Here is a 20,826-nt window from a genome sequence, read left to right as displayed (position 1 = left end):
GGACCACGGTCTTTTCTTTGGACAGAGGATCTTCCGTGTGGCTTCCACCATGCCGTTCCTCGGTCACATCGGTGGAGTCTAGCGGCTTTACCTCCTGCCGCTCCTGTCTTTGCAGATCGCACTCCTCCGTGGGGATCTCATCTTGTTCCTCGGGGGATTCCCTTTGCTTTTCCATTTCTTCATCTTTCAGTATCGCAAGTCGTGCCAGCTCGGTTTGCTGGGCGAAGGCGATGGTCATCTCCACAATAACCTGAAGGCAAATAAAAATATCCTAATAATGGTTACATGTTTGACATCGCACATGGTATTCTCCATTTAAAGCAAAGTTCTTGGAAAAACGAAGAACTTTACAATTTATATTTTATTGAAAATCCACTTCGGTACTAAGAATAGAGGGATATTTGAAATTCTATTGTGTACAGCTCGTTGCCTAGGCTACCAGCCACTGCTGCATTCCATCAGAAGGGGCAGACAAGCGCTTTCCTACAGAGCTAGCCAGCTTCAGCCTCCCTGCGCGCCTCTATGAAGAAAGAACGCAACATTTGGGCCAGCAGCTCAGCCATGTCGCCATCTCTAAATGTTAATCATCAAGAGCAGAGGACAGGGGAGCAGTGTGCTCCTGAAGAGCGATCATGGGACAACCCCTGACACACAGGAAGTCAGGAGCAGAGGACAGGGGAGCAGTGTGCTCCTGAAGAGCGATCATGAGACGACCCCTGACACACAGGATGTCAGGAGCAGAGGACAGGGGAGCAGTGCGCTCCTGAAGAGCGATCATGGGACAACCCCTGACACACAGGAAGTCAGGAGCAGAGGACAGGGGAGCAGTGTGCTCCTGAAGAGCGATCATGAGACGACCCCTGACACACAGGATGTCAGGAGCAGAGGACAGGGGAGCAGTGTGCTCCTGAAAAGCGATCATGAGACAACCCCTGACACACAGCATGTCAGGAGCAGAGGAAAGGGGAGCAGTGTGCTCCTGAAGAGCAATCATGAGACAACCCCTGACACACAGGAAGTCAGGAGAAGAGGACAGGGGAGCAGTGTGCTCCTGAAAAGCGATCATGAGACAACCCCTGACACACAGGAAGTCAGGAGCAGAGGACAGGGGAGCAGTGTGCTCCTGAAAAGCGATCATGAGACAACCCCTGACACACAGGAAGTCAGGAGAAGAGGACAGGGGAGCAGTGTGCTCCTGAAAAGCGATCATGAGACAACCCCTGACACACAGCATGTCAGGAGCAGAGGAAAGGGGAGCAGTGTGCTCCTGAAGAGCGATCATGAGACAACCCCTGACACACAGGAAGTCAGGAGCAGAGGACAGGGGAGCAGTGCGCTCCTGAAGAGCGATCATGGGACAACCCCTGATACATAGCGTGTCAGGAGCAGAGGACAGGGGAGTAGTGCGCTCCTGAAGAGCGGTCATGAGACACCCCCTGACACACAGGAAATCAAGAGCAGAGAACAGGAGAGCAGTGTGCTCCTAATGAGCGATCATGGGACAACCCCTGACATACAGGATGTCAGGAGTAGAGGACAGGAGAGCAGTGCACTCCTGAAGAGCAGTCATGAGAAATCCCCTAACACACAGGAAGTCAGGAGCAGAGGACAGGAGAGCAGTGCGCTCCTGAAGAGCGATCATGAGACAACCCCTGACACACAGGAAGTCAGGAGCAGAGGACAGGGGAGCAGTGTGCTCCTGAAGAGCGATCATGAGACGACCCCTGACACACAGGATGTCAGGAGCAGAGGACAGGGGAGCAGTGTGCTCCTGAAAAGCGATCATGAGACAACCCCTGACACACAGCATGTCAGGAGCAGAGGAAAGGGGAGCAGTGTGCTCCTGAAGAGCGATCATGAGACAACCCCTGACACACAGGAAGTCAGGAGCAGAGGACAGGGGAGCAGTGCGCTCCTGAAGAGCAATCATGAGACAACCCCTGACACACAGGAAGTCAGGAGAAGAGGACAGGGGAGCAGTGTGCTCCTGAAAAGCGATCATGAGACAACCCCTGACACACAGGAAGTCAGGAGCAGAGGACAGGGGAGCAGTGTGCTCCTGAAAAGCGATCATGAGACAACCCCTGACACACAGGAAGTCAGGAGAAGAGGACAGGGGAGCAGTGTGCTCCTGAAAAGCGATCATGAGACAACCCCTGACACACAGCATGTCAGGAGCAGAGGAAAGGGGAGCAGTGTGCTCCTGAAGAGCGATCATGAGACAACCCCTGACACACAGGAAGTCAGGAGCAGAGGACAGGGGAGCAGTGCGCTCCTGAAGAGCGATCATGGGACAACCCCTGATACATAGCGTGTCAGGAGCAGAGGACAGGGGAGTAGTGCGCTCCTGAAGAGCGGTCATGAGACACCCCCTGACACACAGGAAATCAAGAGCAGAGAACAGGAGAGCAGTGTGCTCCTAATGAGCGATCATGGGACAACCCCTGACATACAGGATGTCAGGAGTAGAGGACAGGAGAGCAGTGCACTCCTGAAGAGGAGTCATGAGAAATCCCCTAACACACAGGAAGTCAGGAGCAGAGGACAGGAGAGCAGTGCGCTCCTGAAGAGCGATCATGAGACAACCCCTGACACACAGGAAGTCAGGAGCAGAGGACAGGGGAGCAGTGTGCTCCTGAAGAGCGATCATGAGACAACCCCAGACACACAGGATGTCAGGAGTAGAGGACAGGAGAGCAGTGTGCTCCTGAAGAGCAGTCATGAGAAATCCCCTAACACACAGGAAGTCAGGAGCAGAGGACAGGAGAGCAGTGTGCTCCTGAAGAGCAGTCATGAGAAATCCCCTGATACACAGGAAGTCCGGAGCAGAGGACAGGGGAGCAGTGTGCTCCTGAAGAGTTATCGTGGAACAACCCTGACACAAAGTCAGGAGCAGTGGACAGCGGAGAAGTGCGAACGATCATAGGACAACCCCTGACACACAGGATGTCAGAAGCAGAGGACAGGGGAGCAGTGCACTCCTGAAGAGTGATCATGGGACAACCCCTTTAAATACGCAGTTGCAGGGATTGGTAACACAGACACAGCCGCTACTAATTAAAGCTTCAAAAACACCAAATGATTTGACACCGATTGCCTATACTATTAAAAGCAGGAGAACCCCTTTAATCCTCCAAAAAGGATCATAGCGGCTTGGTGTAAAAATTCAACTTAGGAATGATCCTGATGATTATATTATTTTCAGCTGATGGCTACACAGCCAAGGGGGTGGTGCCAAGTTACAGTTTGACATACTGGAGACCGGGAAAAGGGGGAGGATCCTGCTGGAGTCAGTTCTCTATGAAGGACAGTAAGGAAGAGGAGGGTGGCATGGCTGAACTAACACTAGGAAAAGATTTTGTTACATATTTCTCAAAAAAAAAAAAAAAAAAGAATAAAAAAACAAAAAGGAGGTGATCAATGGAGGACGGTGCTGGAATATTTTTAGAGGTTTTTTTGTCCATTTTTGTGATGTAAGTGGGTGACACCTTTAGCCACATTACGGTCTGCGCCCATATACCCATTTCTAGCCTTGCAATGCCATTCATGTTTATTAGTTGGTGCTTTCTGCAGCATTATTTGGATGTGTCAAAATTGAAAAGGTAAAACCTTAATCCTGGCAAGTCATGCAGGAGGCGTATGTCATCACCATAAAACATGTGAAAAGTAAATGAACCCATGGAAAAAGTTCTCAATACTATATAATCTGCAAACAGTGAAGGGGCCGGAGCAGGACACGGTCACTCCCCATGACCCCCGCAGTTCCAGTGTTTAGCGCCATGTCCTCTTCTGCTCTGATGAATGTCATACATTGTCCTGCACTTTTACATGATTTGATAACATTTGATGGATGATCTGCAAATGACTATTTATAACTGATATTGTCGTCTTCTAAAAAACAATTCACTCCAAAGACTCCGCCACTAGGTGTCTCCCTTCACCTGTCCACTGCGGACTGCCACATGTAACCCAATTGTTTGAGCTAATAATCCGACACAGGTTATATGAAGTGGCCACGGGTCTTGTGTGTGTGTCTACTGACAAATGTGCCGGAGCGGGTCTCTGCGTGGCGCGTACGTGAGTGGGGGCGGGTATTGGTGTGGCGCTCCAGGAACAGAGGATGGGAGTCCGTGTGGCGCTCCAGGAAGTAGGAGCAGGTGTCCGTGTGGCGCTCCAGGAAGTGGGGTGGCGGGTGTCAGCTTGGCGCCCCAGGAAGCAGGTGTCAGTGTGACGCCCCAGGAAGTGGGGGACATGTGTCAGCTTGGCGCCCCAGGCAGTGGCAGACATGCGTCAGCGTGATGCCCGGAGAAGTGGGGGCCGGGTGTCAGTGCGACGCCACAGGAAGTGGGGGCCGGGTATCAGTGCGACGCCACAGGAAGTGGGGGCCGGGTATCAGTGCGACGCCACAGGAAGTGGGGGCCGGGTATCAGTGCGACGCCACAGGAAGTGGGGGCCGGGTATCAGTGCGACGCCACAGGAAGTGGGGGCCGGGTATCAGTGCGACGCCACAGGAAGTGGGGGCCGGGTATCAGTGCGACGCCACAGGAAGTGGGGGCCGGGTATCAGTGCGACACCACAGGAAGTGGGGGCCGGGTGTCAGTGCGACGCCACAGGAAGTGGGGGCCGGGTGTCAGCTTGACGTCCCAGGCAGTGGCAGACATGCGTCAGCGTGATGCCCCAAGAAGTGGGGGCCGGGTGTCAGTGCGACGCCACAGGAAGTGGAGGCTGGGTGTCAGTGCAACGCCCCAGGAAGTGGGGGGTGGGTGTTATCGTTGCGACCCAGGAAGTGAAGGGAGGATGTCAGCGTGGTGTCCAGGAAGTGGGGGGCGGGAATCAGCGTGGCGTCCAGGAAATGGGGGGCGGGAGTCAGCATGGTGTCCAGGAAATGGGGAGCGGGAGTCAGCGTGGTGTCCAGGAAATGGGGAGCGGGAGTCAGCGTGGAGTCCTGGAAGTGGGGGGTGGGTGACAGCATGGCGCTCCAAGTGAAAGCGGGTGCTTGTTTCTTTGAAAGCTAGGAGAGCAGGAGCAAATAGGCATAAAAGAGAGGTGCGCATTCAGCAGTCAAGCCAGTGGACATGGTAGAAGTAATACTTGCTGGTAACTAAGGGGTAAGAAAGTTCCAGCACCTATAGTGCTGACAGAGTGGATAGCAAGTTACAGAGCATGAGAATCAGGACTGTTCCTTTACCTATTGAACTAGTACTGTATATGAATTAAAAGCAGTTTAACTTGCTGTGGGGGGGAGAGCAGCAAGCCCGTGCTTTTCTATAGATTTTGAGTGAAAAGACAAGTATACTTTAATACATCATTATTAGCAGGTAAGTTTATATCACCATGTACAAAGCCCACAAAAAAAGCCGAAAAGCTTGAACTAGTCCCTGTGGCTGCTCATCATTTATAATGCTGCCATATTAGAAAGACACACAAGAGCAGAACCTGGAAACTCGATCCGCCCCGGGTAATAGCGGCTTCAGGGACAAAGACACCAGATCCTGGTGGCGCATCAATGGGTGTAGAAAGTGAGAAAGTGCCGCGTTCTACCCGACCGGGCCGTGACCTTGAATGTAGGCGGCCATGAAGGACAGCGAGCAGATGGGAACGACGAGCGCAATTTAATAGCTTCACGCTCAGCCAAGGAGATAATTTATTACAAAACCCTAAATTAAATCTATTCCAGGCAAAAAAATTAATTATCGAAAGGCAAGAATAAGAGGGGCTACCAATGAAACGGAGCATACATTGTGGGGGGGTAAAGACGTAGGCTAATCGGTGGGAGGCCAGAAGTAGGGTGATCGGTGAGGGGCCAGAAGTAGGGTGATCGGTGGGAGGCCAGAAGTAGGGTGATCGGTGGGAAACCAGAAGTAGGGTGATCGGTGGGAGGCCAGAAGTAGGGTGATCGGTGAGGGGCCAGAAGTAGTGTGATCGGTGGGAGGCCAGAAGTAGGGTGATCGGTGAGGGGCCAGAAGTAGTGTGATCGGTGGGAGGCCAGAAGTAGGGTGATCGGTGAGGGGCCAGAAGTAGTGTGATCGGTGAGGGGCCAGAACTAGGGTGATCGGTGGGAGGCCAGAAGTAGGGTGATTGGTGGGGGACCAGAACTAGGGTGATCGGTGGGAGGCCAGAAGTAGGGTGATTGGTGGGAGGCCAGAAGCAGGGTGATCAGTGGGGGGCCAGAAGCAGGGTGATCAGTGGGGGCCATAAGTAGAGTGGTCAGTGGGGGGGCCATAAGTAAAGTGATCAGTGGGGGGGGGGCATAAGTAGAGTGTTCAGTGGGGGGCCATAAGTAGAGTGTTCAGTGGGGGGCCATAAGTAGAGTGTTCAGTGGGGGGCCATAAGTAGAGTGTTCAGTGGGGAGCCAGGCATTTGCTAGCAATATGCTATAATTTACTGAAAAGGGAGTACTCCTCCTTTATTTCTGAGCTGGTGGTGCCCTCCTTTCACTATAGTATCGGGCACCGCAGGAGGGCTGCAATTCTGCACTTTTTCCATAGAAAACAGCCTTGTTTGCTATTAGAGACAGAAATAAGAAAATCAGACTTGCCCGCGCCACCTCCTCCTCAATCTTCTCGTGGAATCGCTCCTCCACCAGCTGATTTAAGTCCTCGGGATCCTTTTCCTCGGGGATGGGATACAATGCCGGCTCCTGGAAGCTGCCATTGAGGATTTCTTGCTTGGCCTTCGTCAGGCGGATGATCTCCTGTTGCAGAGCAGCGTTCTCTTTGTTGTGCTCCTCCGTCAGTCCGGCTCGGAGCTGATCCAGTTCCGCTTCATGCTGCTTCCTTAAAGCGTTTACTTCTTCCACGTACTTGGTGTAGAGTGCCTGCCGCAGCGCCTGCAACTGCTGGGAGATGAGGCCGAAGGGCGGGGGTAGGGAGCGATCCCCCATTTGTTCATCGCTCTATTCAGTAATAGGGGGGGGGGAAAGCGGATTTAGAATCACATATTCAAGCGATGATATTCGCACCTTATTAATACATAGATTGGCCAATTCAGAGAAAACCTTCAGAGTTAATATCTCCTATCACTGAGGAAAATTGTAATTATATACACCTAAAAGAGGGAATATTAGTCATATATACATATATACATTCCAGTGATAGAGCAAGGAGTCATGAGCTCCCTGCTCCACCACTCACCTTCTTGTAGGCCACTGGTGTCTTTAGGGGGCCCGCATAGTATGTGGCATGATGACTCCCCTGCATTGCTACACCTGTGCTGGGAAGCTAAAAGATGACCACTGGAGGGCTTGTGGTTAGGGGAATATAATCTTTTTTTCTTTTGCATTGTTTCCTTCTGAGGGGGCCCTCTAGCCATTGAACAGGTGTCAGTTGAGTCATTGTTTCTTTCAAAGGAACCTCAGGCCATTGTTTCTTTCAAATGAACCTCAGGCTATTGTTTCTTTCAAATGAACCTCAGGCCATTGTTTCTTTCAAAGGGGCCCTCAGGTCATTTTTTCTTTTAAAACAGGCCCTCAGATTATTGTTTCTTTCAAAGGGGGTCCTAGAGCTATTGTTTCCTTCAAAGGGAGCCCTCAGGTCATTGTTTCTTTCACCAAGGGAACTTGGGCCATTGTTTCCCTCCAAAGAGGGCCCTTGGCCCACTGTTTCTTTAAAAGGGGCCCTCAAGCCATTATTTCTTTCAAAGCAGGCCCTCGTGCCACTGTTTCTTTTCAGATGGGACCTCAGACCATTGTTTCTTTAAAAGGGGGCCATTTTTTTTCTTTCAATGGAGCCCTCAGGCCATTTTTTCTTTTTAAGGGTGTCCTCGAACTTTTATTTCTTTCACAGGAGGCTCTAAGGCCATTGCTTCTTTTAAGATGGGCCGTAGGACCAATGTTTCTTTAAAAGGGGGCCTTCATTTCTTTCAAAATGGGCCCTCGGGCCATTTTTTTTTTTTTTTTTTTTTTTTTTTTAAAGTAAGCTCTCGGGCCATTGTTTTGTTTTTTTTTTTTTAAAAGGAGCCTTCGGGCCATTGTTTCTTTCAAAAGGGGTCACTTGGGCCATTGTTTCTTTCAAAAGGGGTCACTCGGACCATTGTTTCTTTCAAAAAGGCAACTTGTGCTGCCAGCTTTCAGTCAGTCACTGGCACTTGATTGACAGCACACTCTGCACAGATGCGTGGCAGAGCGAACTGTCAATCAAAGTGCTGGGGTGTGCTTACAGCTGACTCTCACTTTACAGTTATCGTTCTCAGAACCACTTACTGTAAATCAAGGCGGCGGCTACCAGGAGGAAATAAGTTCATTTTCTCCCAGTAGCTGCTACTTTCAGTAAGGCAGGCAGCCGGACAGCATTGTGATACAATTTACCTGCAGAATAATGCTATATCTGCAGGTAGTCCGCATTTTACAAGGTGACAGGTTCACTTTAATCAGTGCCACTAGTGGATTGTATGCGCACAGGTGACACACTTCTATACCATTATACAGACACAGCGCATCCTCTGGGTAATTGTGTACGGCATATATTTATGGGGTATTTTCAGTACCAGCAAAGGAGAGGAGCTGGACAAAATGTGCAATACATACAATCTGCTACGTGTACATTTACCCTAAAAATACGGTGCACACGGAGATCATGTGATGGTGCAAAAAACAGCACCGACACATGGTCACACAGAGGTGGAGCATGTACTGGTGCTGGATGCTATACTAGTGTCCTGCCCACTGGGGTCTTGCACCCGTTTTGCACAGAGCATCCCATTAATGATGGACAGAAAAAAAAAAAAGTTATTACAGGAATGATGCAGAAAATACAGACAAGAAGAAACCCCACCGATCACGTCCCGGCACTTACCGCACACAAGTCACTTATGAAGCTTGGATTCTGCTCGGCCTGCAGCGTACACTCGCTGTATATACTCCCGATCTGTTACCAGGGCAGATGGAGTTACACAAACAAAAGGCGAATATCAAACATGCCGTTCCTTATTTACCTTTAACACATCGCTGGATGGAGCAACCACGCTGTGGAATATGGCAGCTTCCTCCGAGCCCAGCTCCACCGCCGCCTCCACCGCTCTGCAGAGCTCCCTGAGAACAAAGCACGAGTCACAAAAACCAGCGACGGCAGAGAAACGGTTAATCAATGCAATGATCTGTCCAAACAAAGCAAAGCCGTCCTTGGTGAGATCTTTTATTTTACCGTGACATCCGATACATTATCACTCCTCAGAACGTATTTTTTTGCATCCACCTTACATTAGGGTAAACCAAAAATCAATGTATTAATGTATTCTTGCTGTCAGTGAATGGAAACATTCATATTGATAGTCAAGGACTTAAAGGAGTCTTCCAGTTTCAGAAAACTCCTGCGCCCAGGTGTATTTGTTTGTTTACAGCGCACCAATCACCAGGATTTTCCTATATAACCTAAAGCCGGTGCTATACTGGCACTATCAGGCTGATTCTATACATACAGTGCTATACTGGCACTATCAGGCTGATTCTATACATACAGTGCTATACTGGCACTATCAGGCTGATTCTATACATACAGTGCTATACTGGCACTATCAGGCTGATTCTATACATACAGTGCTATACTGGCACTATCAGGCTGATTCTATACATACAGTGCTATACTGGCACTATCAGGCTGATTCTATACATACAGTGCTATACTGGCGCTATCAGGCTGATTCTATACATACAGTGCTATACTGGCGCTATCAGGCTGATTCTATACATACAGTGCTATACTGGCACTATCAGGCTGATTCTATACATACAGTGCTATGCTGGAACTATCAGGCTGATTCTATACATACAGTGCTATACTGGCACTATCAGGCTGATTCTATACATACAGTGCTATACTGGCACTATCAGGCTGATTCTATACATACAGTGCTATACTGGCACTATCAAGCTTATTCTATACATACAGTGCTATACCGGCACTATCAGGCTGATTCTATACATACAGTGCTATACTGACACTATCAGGCTGATTCTATACATACAGTGCTATACTGACACTATCAGGCTGATTCTATACATACAGTGCTATACTGACACTATCAGGCTGATTCTATACATACAGTGCTATACTGGCACTATCAGGCTGATTCTATACATACAGTGCTATACTGGCGCTATCAGGCTGAGTCTATACATACAGTGCTATACTGGCACTATCAGGCTGATTCTATACATACAGTGCTATACTGGCACTATCAGGCCGATTCTATACATACAGTGCTATACTGGCACTATCAGGCTGATTCTATACATACAGTGCTATACTGGCACTATCAGGCTGATTCTATACATACAGTGCTATACTGGCACTATCAGGCTGATTCTATACATACAGTGCTATACTGGCACTATCAGGCTGATTCTATACATACAGTGCTATACTGGCACTATCAGGCTGATTCTATACATACAGTGCTATACTGGCACTATCAGGCTGATTCTATACATACAGTGCTATACTGGCACTATCAGGCTGATTCTATACATACCTTAAATTGTCAGCTCAGATGTAATTTTTTAGAAACATCAGCAAGTAAAGTTTGTAAAATGAGCAGCTTTTTGAGTGGCAGCAGCTGCCGATCAGCTGATAGTGGGCTGGCTATTCATAGTTATCCCCTCCTCCTGTTATTTATGCTAATTCTATTATAGAATTGTTTTACTAAGTGACTAGAAGGACCTGTGCTGATGTCATACCCATGTGACTAGAAGGGGCGGGGCCTCCATCAACAGAAAAATAATGTTGCTTTCTGATATCAGCTATGTTGGCTGAGGCGCCGCCCCTTCTGGTCACATGGGTATGACATCAGCACAGGTCCTTCTAGCCACTTGGTAAAAGGCTTCTATAATAGAATTAGCATAAATAACGGATAGGGGAAAGGACGGACAGGCAGAGGGGGAAGTCACTACGAATACCTACCCCAGGTATTAGCTCATCGGCAGCTGCTGCCAATCAAAAAGCTGCTCATTTTACAAACTTTACTTGCTGGTGTTTCAAAACCTATACGTCCTAGCTGACAACTAAAGGTATATATAGAATCAGCCTGATAGTGCCAGTACAGCACTGGCTTTAGGTTATATAGGAAAATCCTGCTGATTGGTGCGCTTTAAAATAAAATGTAAAAAAATAATAAAAAAAAAAAACAAAAAACTCAAAACACACATACATAAAACTGAGCTTTACCCACCCTCCCAGATGGATCCAGCGTTGAGTCTCCATCACTGCTACTGATGTTTGCTATTGTCTGCAGCGGTCTCATCACATTAACAGCACTGCAGCCAATCCAAGAGCTCAGCGGCTCTGTCTGAGTCAAGAGCACAAACCACTAAGCTCACTGATTGGCTGCAGCCCTGTCAATGTAATATCAGCATGGCATATAATAACGGACACCAGAAGCAGTGGCAGAAACTCAGCTGGACCTGGGGATGGTGAGTAAAGCACCGTTTTGGTATATAATGAGACACCAGAAGCAGTGGCATAAACGTAGCTGGATGTGGAGAGGGTGAGTAAAGCAACATTTTTGGCATATAATGAGAGACACCAGGAGCAGTGGCAGAAACTCAGCTGGATCTGGGGAGGGTGAGTAAAGCACCGTTTTGGCAAACAATGAGACACTAGATGCAGTGGCAGAAACTCAGCTGGAACTGGGGAGGGTGAGTAAAGCACCGTTTTGGCATATGAGAGGCACCAAAAGCAGTGGCATAATTGTAGCTGGACCTGGGGAGTGTGAGTAAAGCACCATTTTTGGCATATTACGAGAGACACCAGAAGCACTGGCAGAAACATAGCTGTACCTTGGGAGGGTGAGTAAAGCCCCATTTTTGGCATATAACGAGACACACTGGGAGCAGTGGCAGAAACTTAGCTGGACCTGGGGAGCGTGAGCAAAGCTCTTTTTTTTGTTTGTTTTTTTTAAACAAGCTTCAGCCATGCTACAATGTTAATTTATTACCAGAAAATTCCTTTAAAGGGTTTGTGCCATGTAGTGAAGTTATTCCTTATCCACTGGAAAAGGGATACCTTCCTGCCCACTGGAGGTCTGAATGCTGGAATACCACTGATCCCAAGGCTGAGGCTCTGAAGAGTCCCATTTGCATGGAGCGGGTCAAGCATGCACCCCTTCTCTCCATTCATTGTCTATGGTACTGCCAGAGACAACATAGCGCAGTACTCGGCTTTTAAGAGTCCCATCTGCATGAAGCGGAAGTCAAGCATGCACCCCTCCACTCCATTCATTGTCTATGCTCCCGCCAGAGACAACATAGCGCTGTACTCGGCTGTTAAGAATCCCATCTGCATTTAGTGGAGGTCAAGCATGCACCCCTCCACTCCATTCATTGTCTATAGTACTGCCATAGACAGCATAGTACTGTACCATGTGTTTTCCATCAATCCCATAGAGAATGAATTGAGCGCAATGGTGCATTGCTCAACCTCCGCTCCATGCAGAAGTCTTCAGAGCCTCATATTTGGGATCGGGAGGAGGGAGGGGGGGGGGGGGGTATTTCCTTAGCAGTACATTAGCGGTGCTCTGCATTTTAGTATTCCTCACGGCTATGAAACTCATTTTTGGGAAATGTATCTTCTCCATCATCTATCGCTTTTCCCTTAGGAAGAGATCGATAGATCTCAATCCTGTGGCCGCCCTCGCCCCTGTGCTCCCGTCTTATGACGGATGGTCCCATCTTCTTACCGGTCCCCCAGAGATCCGGCGGAGATATCCTGGAACTTCTCCTGAAGATGGATTATCTCTGTAGAGAATCTGTCTTCATTTTCCTTCAGCTTTTGCTGGAAATACGACCGCAGGTGCTGGATTTCCCGCGTGTGCTCCTCCTCAAGCTGTGCTCGCTGCTGACCGAACTCAATTTTTAGTCTTTCCGTTTCTTCCGATGCCGAGACCGAGGAGATCACAGCGTCCGGGACACCTGAGAAGACCAATTAAAGGTGAAGATGGACTGTAGGAGACTGAGCAAAAAAAATATTCATTCCTTAGTGGAAAGAGATAGATGTGAGTTATAACCTGACAGAGGAATAGAATCTGTCAGCGCAACTCAGAAACATTCCCCTTAATGATGGGGCAGAGCGCTTCTGAAATAATCTGACCCATCAGAGAGAGCGAGAACTGTGCAGTCAGTGAATAGCTGCACAGCCCTCCATCTCCCTTCTCCTAACTCTATGATCAGTGCAGAGAAGAAACCAGAAGCTGAACCATCAATTATCGGCCTCTTGTTACAGCCAGGTTACCCCTACACTTCCCCAAACTACCAGGGATTCCTACATTAACCCCTGTAGTATGCTTGACCACCAAGGATACGGACATTATCCCCTACACTGTCCTAGACCACCAGGGATCCTAATAATACCATTTATACCCTAGGCCACCAGGGATCCTAATATTAATACCATTTATACCCTAGGCCACCAGGGATCCTAATATTAATACCATTTATACCCTAGGCCACCAGGGATCCTAATATTAATACCATTTATACCCTAGGCCACCAGGGATCCTAATATTAATACCATTTATACCATAGGCCACCAGGGATCCTAATATTAATACCATTTATACCCTAGGCCACCAGGGATCCTAATATTAATACCATTTATACCCTAGGCCACCAGGGATCCTAATATTAATACCATTTATACCCTAGGCCACCAGGGATCCTAATATTAATACCATTTATACTCTAGGCCACCAGGGATCCTAATATTAATACCATTTATACTCTAGGCCACCAGGGATCCTAATATTAATACCATTTATACCCTACGCCACCAGGGATCCTAATATTAATACCATTTATACCCTAGGCCACCAGGGATCCGAATATTAATACCATTTATACCCTAGGCCACCAGGGATCCTAATATTAATACCATTTATACCCTAGGCCACCAGGGATCCTAATATTAATACCATTTATACTCTAGGCCACCAGGGATCCTAATATTAATACCATTTATACTCTAGGCCACCAGGGATCCTAATATTAATACCATTTATACCCTACGCCACCAGGGATCCTAATATTAATACCATTTATACCCTAGGCCACCAGGGATCCGAATATTAATACCATTTATACCCTAGGCCACCAGGGATCCTAATATTAATACCATTTATACCCTAGGCCACCAGGGATCCTAATATTGATACCATTTATACCCTAGGCCACCAGGGATACGGACATCCCTCCGTTAATTGCCCTAGACCACCAGGTTCTTAATACTAATACTATTTCTACCATAGACTGACATTCCCATTACTGTCCGAGCCCCTCGGGGATACTGGCACTATTCCTTTCATTATACTAAACCACCAGGGATCCTAATATCTTAATATTAATACCATTACTACCCAGGGACACTTACATTACTCCCTTCACTGCCATAGCCCATCAGGTATGACTTTATTCCCTTCATTCTCTTCATTCTCTAGACCACCAGGGATCTTATTATTAATTTCATTGCTACCATAGACCCCCAGGGATACTGACATTATTCCTTTCACTGCCCTAGCTCATCAGGTGTACTGACATTATTCCCTTCATTGCTCTAGCCCATCAGGTATACTGACATTATTCCCTTCATTGCTCTAGACCACCAGGAATTTCAATATTAATACAATTACTACCCTAGACCCCCAGGGAAACCGACGTTATTCTTTTCACTGCCCTGCCCTATAAGGTATACTGACATTATTCCCATCATTGCTCTAGCCCATCAGGTATACTGACATTATTCCCATCATTGCTCTAGCCCATCAGGTATACTGACATTATTCCCATCATTGCTCTAGCCCATCAGGTATACTGACATTATTCCCTTCATTGCTCTAGCCCATCAGGTATACTGACATTATTCCCATCATTGCTCTAGCCCATCAGGTATACTGACATTATTCCCTTCATGGCTCTAGACCACCAGGGATCTTAATATTAATAACATTACTAGTGTAAATCAGGGAAACTGAAAATAATCCTTTCCCTGACTAAAACTATTAGGGATCCTTACACTAAACCCATCACAACCCAAGACCACCAGGGATTATGATAGTACCTGTGCACTTCCTTACACCACTAGAAATACTTACTGCCCCAGACCCACAGGTATAGTGATATTCACTCTTTCACTGCGCTAAATCATCATTCATACAGACAATGGCAACTTTACTGCCCTAACCCACCAGGAGTATGTACCCCAATATGACACAATTTAAAACTTCAAGTTATCATGCAAAAAAAAAAAAAAAAAAGTAATTATATATCTAATATATAAAGCTGAATGTGTGTGTGTGTGTGTTTGTGGTTGTGTGTGCATGTCCGGGATTGGCATATCTGCACCGTCGCAGCTACAGCCACAACATTTTGCACACTCACACTTCTGGACCCCGAGAGCGTCATAGGCTATGTTTTGAGGGGAAATTTTAACCCCGCTCTTTACAGTTATTCGCCAAAAAACATGCCTCCATTAAAGCGAACGGAGCTGGGAGCCACAGTGCAGCCAGAACTTCAGAAGAATGCGCAGCCACGCCCTTATATGGAATGTTGGCGTGTCACAATGCAGCCAGGGAAAGAGGCAGACACAGACAGGGAAAGAGACAGACACAGACAGGGTAAGAAACAGACATAGACAGGGTAAGAGACAGACACAAAGAGACAGACTGACAGGGAAAGAGACAGACAGGGAAAGAGTGGGAAAGAAACAGACAGGGAAAGAGACAGACACAGACAGGGAAAGAAACAGACATAGACAGGGTAAGAGACAGACACAAAGAGACAGACACAGACAAAGAGACAGACTGACAGGGAAAGAGACAGACAGGGAAAGAGTGGGAAAGAAACAGACAGGGAAAGAGAGAGACAGGTTAAGAGACAGACAAAGTCAGAGACAGACACAGGGAAACAGACAGACAGGGAAAGAGACAGACAGGGAAAGAGACAGACAGGGAAAGAGACAGACAGGGAAAGAGACAGACAGGGAAAGAGAGGGAAAGAGACAGACAGGGAAAGAGACAGAGAAAGACAGGGAAAGAGATATATACAGAGGGGGAGACAGACAGAGAATGGGAGAGAAACAGAGAGACAGTTACTATCCCGGGCAGCGCCGGGTGCTATGTTGTGAGGCGAAATTTTAACCCCGCGCGTTCCAATTTACCAATCAATTTTGCTCCTATCTACATAATGGGGAAAAAGTGAAACGAAAAGTGTTGGGGGCAAATTGACAGCTGCCAGATGTGAACAAGGGGGACTTAAAGAATGAGAGCGATGGCGCCAAAGAGTATATACCGTACAGTTACTAAGGTGGGGCCCCGACATGGGATACTCACCACACTCGGGGATATGAACACATACACAAAATGCACCACACACTACCACGTATTTGAACACATATACCACCCTCAGCACACATCTCACCACACATACACCAACCTCACCACATAATCGCCCTAAACACACACAAGTCTGGTATTATCCTTCACAAATAAAAATCTGATTAATAAGCAGCCAAACTACAAGAACAACAAATGCACCACATAGGAAATACGGCAGCTGTCAGTCACATGACCTGTCTATATGTGTATGTGTCAGCTAATATATACTGTCAGGGGGAGGGCTTTCTGTTGCCTGGAGATTTATCAGGCTGCCAATAGCAACCAATCACAGCTTAGCTTCTATTTTGCTACAGTTAATTAATCTGAGCTCTGATTGGTTAATATAGGCAACAATGTAATAATTACATTTCTATCTATTTGTTTTGTGGTTTTTGTGTGCAGAATACATTTTTGTTAATACATTCTATTTTGTTAACAGCAGTTATTAACCCGGGCGAAGCCGGGTAGTACAGCAAGTATATATATGTCTGTCTATATATATATATATATATATATATATATATATATATATTTATTATATTATATATATATGTCTGGTATATATATATGTATATATATATATATATATATATATATATATATATGTCTGGTATATATATATATATATATAAAAAAATAAAATAAATAATATTTATAAATATATAATAATAATAATAATAATAAAATACAAGTTTACTTCACTTGATGGGAGCAATGGAAGAGTGTGTCCCCTTCCCCAAAATCCAGCGTGCATTTACCTGACTGGCTCGGTGCTGAATTTTGCAAATCGCTCACAATCCGAGTCACTGGGGGAATTTCTGTCTCCTCTTTTGTCCCTTGCAGATCTCCTGTCTGTAAAGGAACAATATATGAGGCGTCTATGAAGGGTTGTGACAGATAGAAAGGCACCAGGAGAAAGGAACAAATACGATGACTCCAATGGCTCGATGGAGATTTGAATATCAATTTCCTTCTGGGGAAAGCGGCGCAGGAACAATGTGATCGGCTGGATGTCACCGGCTTCACTCATTTGCATCTTAATGTTTATCAGGATGTAAATGATGAGCGCACTTATAATAAAAGACAAGGAGGAATGTGGATTATTATTAGGAATTAATGACCACAATGTATCTTTTTTTATATAGGTTCAGTTTAAAGGGATTGTCTTGCAATGATATCCCAATACCTGCTGATCAGCCATGTTTACATTTATATATGGCGGACGATGCAAGGGATATGTAATTAGTACGGATCAATTCGCAAGACCCGGTCCAATCGGCCACAATAGTAATCAGTGGTCTCGGGATGGGAGCCCGGAGAACTGCCTTTTTTCTTGCGGCAGCTGCAGCTCCTCTTTTGAGTGACATCATCATTGCGCCGCTACCTATGTGACTAGTAGGCGGTTCTGAGGACTCCCATCTAGAGGCCACAGATTGTCGACCCCCGGTAAGATTACGGATACCCCCCCCCCCCCTGTAAAAAGGGAACATAAAATATAGAAGTGACAACATGAACAAAAGTTCCTTTTTGTTTCTCCCCACTGGGTCACTAGATACTTTACAAATGGAAAGGTGACAGCAACAAACCGACCGGTGAGGGGTGATAACATGAGAAAAGTTTCAGCATCCTTTCCTCTGGGGTCATGGGATGGTTGACATGTAAGAAGATAGCACTCAGAGCTTGATTCCTGTTGCTGAAAGAGGTGATAACATGAAGAAAAGCTCCTGCACTTTCTCCCATAGGTTGACTGGATACATTTGCCATCAGGGAAGAGTTTGGATATCCTCCAGCACACACATTAGGCTGGGTCCAAATGGGGACTAATGCGATCCTCGCATGACACTCGGCTCACGCTGGCAGCACAGCAGAGCCGAGTGTCATGCGAGTGTCACTGCGACTGAGGTCCGATCATGCGAGCGGACCTAGCTGCGGGGGATGGGCCAGCGCTGAGGAGGGGCGGGCTGGCGCTGAGGAGGGGCGGGGCGGAGCTGAGGAGGGGCGGGGCGGAGAAGGGGCGGGCCGGAGCTGAGGAGGGGCGGGCCGGAGCTGAGGAGGGGCGGGCCGGAGCTGAGGAGGGGCGGGCCGGAGCTGAGGAGGGGCGGGCCGAAGCTGAGGAGGGGCGGGCCGGAGCTGAGGAGGGGCGGGCCGGAGCTGAGGAGGGGCGGGCCAGAGCTGAGGAGGGGCGGGCCAGAGCTGAGGAGGGGCGGGCCAGAGCTGAGGAGGGGCGGGCCAGAGCTGAGGAGGGGCGGGCCAGAGCTGAGGAGGGGCGGGCCGGAGCTGAGGAGGAGAGGGAGGGATTTCTCTCCCTCTCTGCTAAATAGCCGGCTATTGCCATTATTGTACTACACTCACGTTACACCGGTGTACTGCGAGTGCAGTGCAATCTCTCTCTCACCCCATAGACTGGAATGGGTGCAAGAGAAAAAAGTCTCGCATTACAATCGCAGCATGCTGCGATTGTTTTCTCGGTCCGATTGGGGCCGAGAAAATAATCGCTCATGTGCGCTGACACATCCGAGTGGAGTGCGATGTTTTATCACACTCCACTCGCACCGATTTTCATGCCGTGTGTCTTAGGCCTTAGACAGACGGCCGGTCCCTGGCTTTGGTGGACCTGGCCCTCATATGTATGGTCACCAGAGCCACAGCACAAAACAGACCAGACACTATATAAAAATGTGCTTCTTACCCGTCCCAGACAACTAGAAAACTCGCTCATTTGCTGATATTCTTTCAAAAACCTTTGTAGCAGAGATTCCAGGTTCGCTTGTAGAGCTGTAACGACAGACAACACAGTGTAAGAAGCAGAACAGAAAACAATACAGATGCATCAATTCAATCCAAACATCTAAAAAACAAACATTCTCACCTTTCTCAGAAGTTTGGATATGTTATACCATCTACTCCTTAAAAACTAATCCCCTTACCATTCTCAATCTGACACTTCCAGGGTTCCCCGCTGGTCTCTACTCCTTGGTCCCTTCCTGACACTCTGGGATAGTCTGCTGAAGCCAATCAGTGGTGATCTACTGAAGCCAGTGATTGGCTGCAGGGGTCACATGTACCTTTGTCAATTTACACTTCCCGCTGCAGCTTAAACAGGACCAGCTTTGCAACAGGAGTAGGGATGGGGGATATATAATGCGCCAACACTAAAACATTGTCCAGCTTGAGGAACTCGGTAACCTTTGTGACTCACCTTGAACTGCTGCTCTGTGTTGGTCCAACATTCTGGAGTTTGCTGACTTCTCAGCTGTATCCTCCAAAATCGAAAGCCTCTCACCAAGAACCTGGTAGACAAACAACAAAAAAAAAACAACTTTAAAAAAGTATTTTTATCTTTTACGATTTTGGCATATTAACTGGATATTGACCACACAAACAAGAAAAAACAAAAAAAAACAAAAACAGTTATGGGTCCAACCATCTCAAGAACGGTGATGGACAATGTGGCCTCGCTCCCAGTTGTTGTGTCCTCCTCTATTGGATAAATAAAGGGCTATTCCCATCATCTTAAATGTGTTTGGTTCTGTAGTAATTATTAAAAAAAGTACAATTATTTAAAAAGGGACAATTTTATATTTTTTTTTTTTTTTTTTTACTTAAATGGATGTATTTGGGGCTAAATAAATATTTTTTAGCAATTTAATTGGGTTTTATTAAAATTTTATTTTTCTTGGTCTTCTATAGGCCCCTCAGTTTTGGGTTGTCTATTGGTGGCTTCAAAGGAGTTAACGGAGACGTTGTCAGTGAGCTTGTACTGAGAGATTTTGTTGCTCTGTTTTCTGTCTTTTCCTGATTTATGATCCCATCTAATTTAAGTGCGCAGGGAAATGAAGAGCTTGTAAAGGCTGAACGGTGAAAAATTTCTAACAAATCCTAATTGCCAAAAGGAATTGTAGCCCAAAATACATACGTTTAAGTAAAACAAAATATGAACAAACCCTTTAAATTGCTACTAAGTTACATTATTCCCAGTGCTCTAGATAGCTATCCTTTACATCTCATTGCCAATGGGGCTGCCCCAGGAGCCGAGGCCAAAAATAGGCATTCCTTATTTTCCTCATGCAATGGCGCCCCCTTCCCCAGAAATGTGGAAGGTCAGAGGCTGCACTCCTAAAGCGTTAACATAAAGACTGTCTATAGAGTATACTGAAGTCTGCATATCTTATAGTTAATAATAATAGATTTTTTTTTTTTTTTTTTTTTTTTTACAATATTCGGGTTTTTTTTTTTGTTTTTTTTAAATACCTGATAGTTTTCTACAGCCATTACCCCAAATCATTATTGGGTCCATTAAGGCTGATTTGTAGGAAACGTTATACCATTTCCTTCTTGGCGCACACTTTCATCTCACCTGACTGACACGCCGACATTCTTCGCTGATCCTCATTCTCAGCGTTGCAGCGAGGTCCGGGCAGGTTTCACCTTCAGTAACGGCATCTAAGAAACATCCCAACGTTATTGTGA

At 46.9% G+C, this 20,826-nt stretch overlaps 1 protein-coding gene across 1 annotated transcript in view; it reads right to left on the bottom strand.

The window, feature by feature from the left end:
• The window catches only part of AKAP9 (A-kinase anchoring protein 9), a 357,327-nt gene that overhangs the window by 261,704 nt on the left and 74,797 nt on the right, over positions 1 to 20,826 (bottom strand). Inside the window, exons 10-18 of the mRNA XM_075316166.1 lie at positions 20,714 to 20,799; positions 19,556 to 19,646; positions 19,046 to 19,131; positions 17,115 to 17,208; positions 12,670 to 12,901; positions 8,932 to 9,028; positions 8,793 to 8,864; positions 6,539 to 6,895; positions 1 to 250 (exon numbers count right to left, since the gene is read on the bottom strand). The exon at positions 1 to 250 is cut by the window's left edge and continues 11 nt beyond it. Of these exons, the coding sequence (XP_075172281.1) occupies positions 1 to 250; positions 6,539 to 6,895; positions 8,793 to 8,864; positions 8,932 to 9,028; positions 12,670 to 12,901; positions 17,115 to 17,208; positions 19,046 to 19,131; positions 19,556 to 19,646; positions 20,714 to 20,799 (1,365 nt within the window). The remainder of the gene's footprint in view (positions 251 to 6,538; positions 6,896 to 8,792; positions 8,865 to 8,931; positions 9,029 to 12,669; positions 12,902 to 17,114; positions 17,209 to 19,045; positions 19,132 to 19,555; positions 19,647 to 20,713; positions 20,800 to 20,826) is intronic.

The sequence above is a fragment of the Anomaloglossus baeobatrachus genome, chromosome 6, assembly GCF_048569485.1.
Source record: "Anomaloglossus baeobatrachus isolate aAnoBae1 chromosome 6, aAnoBae1.hap1, whole genome shotgun sequence".
Classification (NCBI taxonomy): domain Eukaryota; kingdom Metazoa; phylum Chordata; class Amphibia; order Anura; family Aromobatidae; genus Anomaloglossus; species Anomaloglossus baeobatrachus.
The sequence above is the reverse complement of the archived record's forward strand: the minus strand, read 5'-3'. Positions and strand labels throughout refer to the sequence as shown.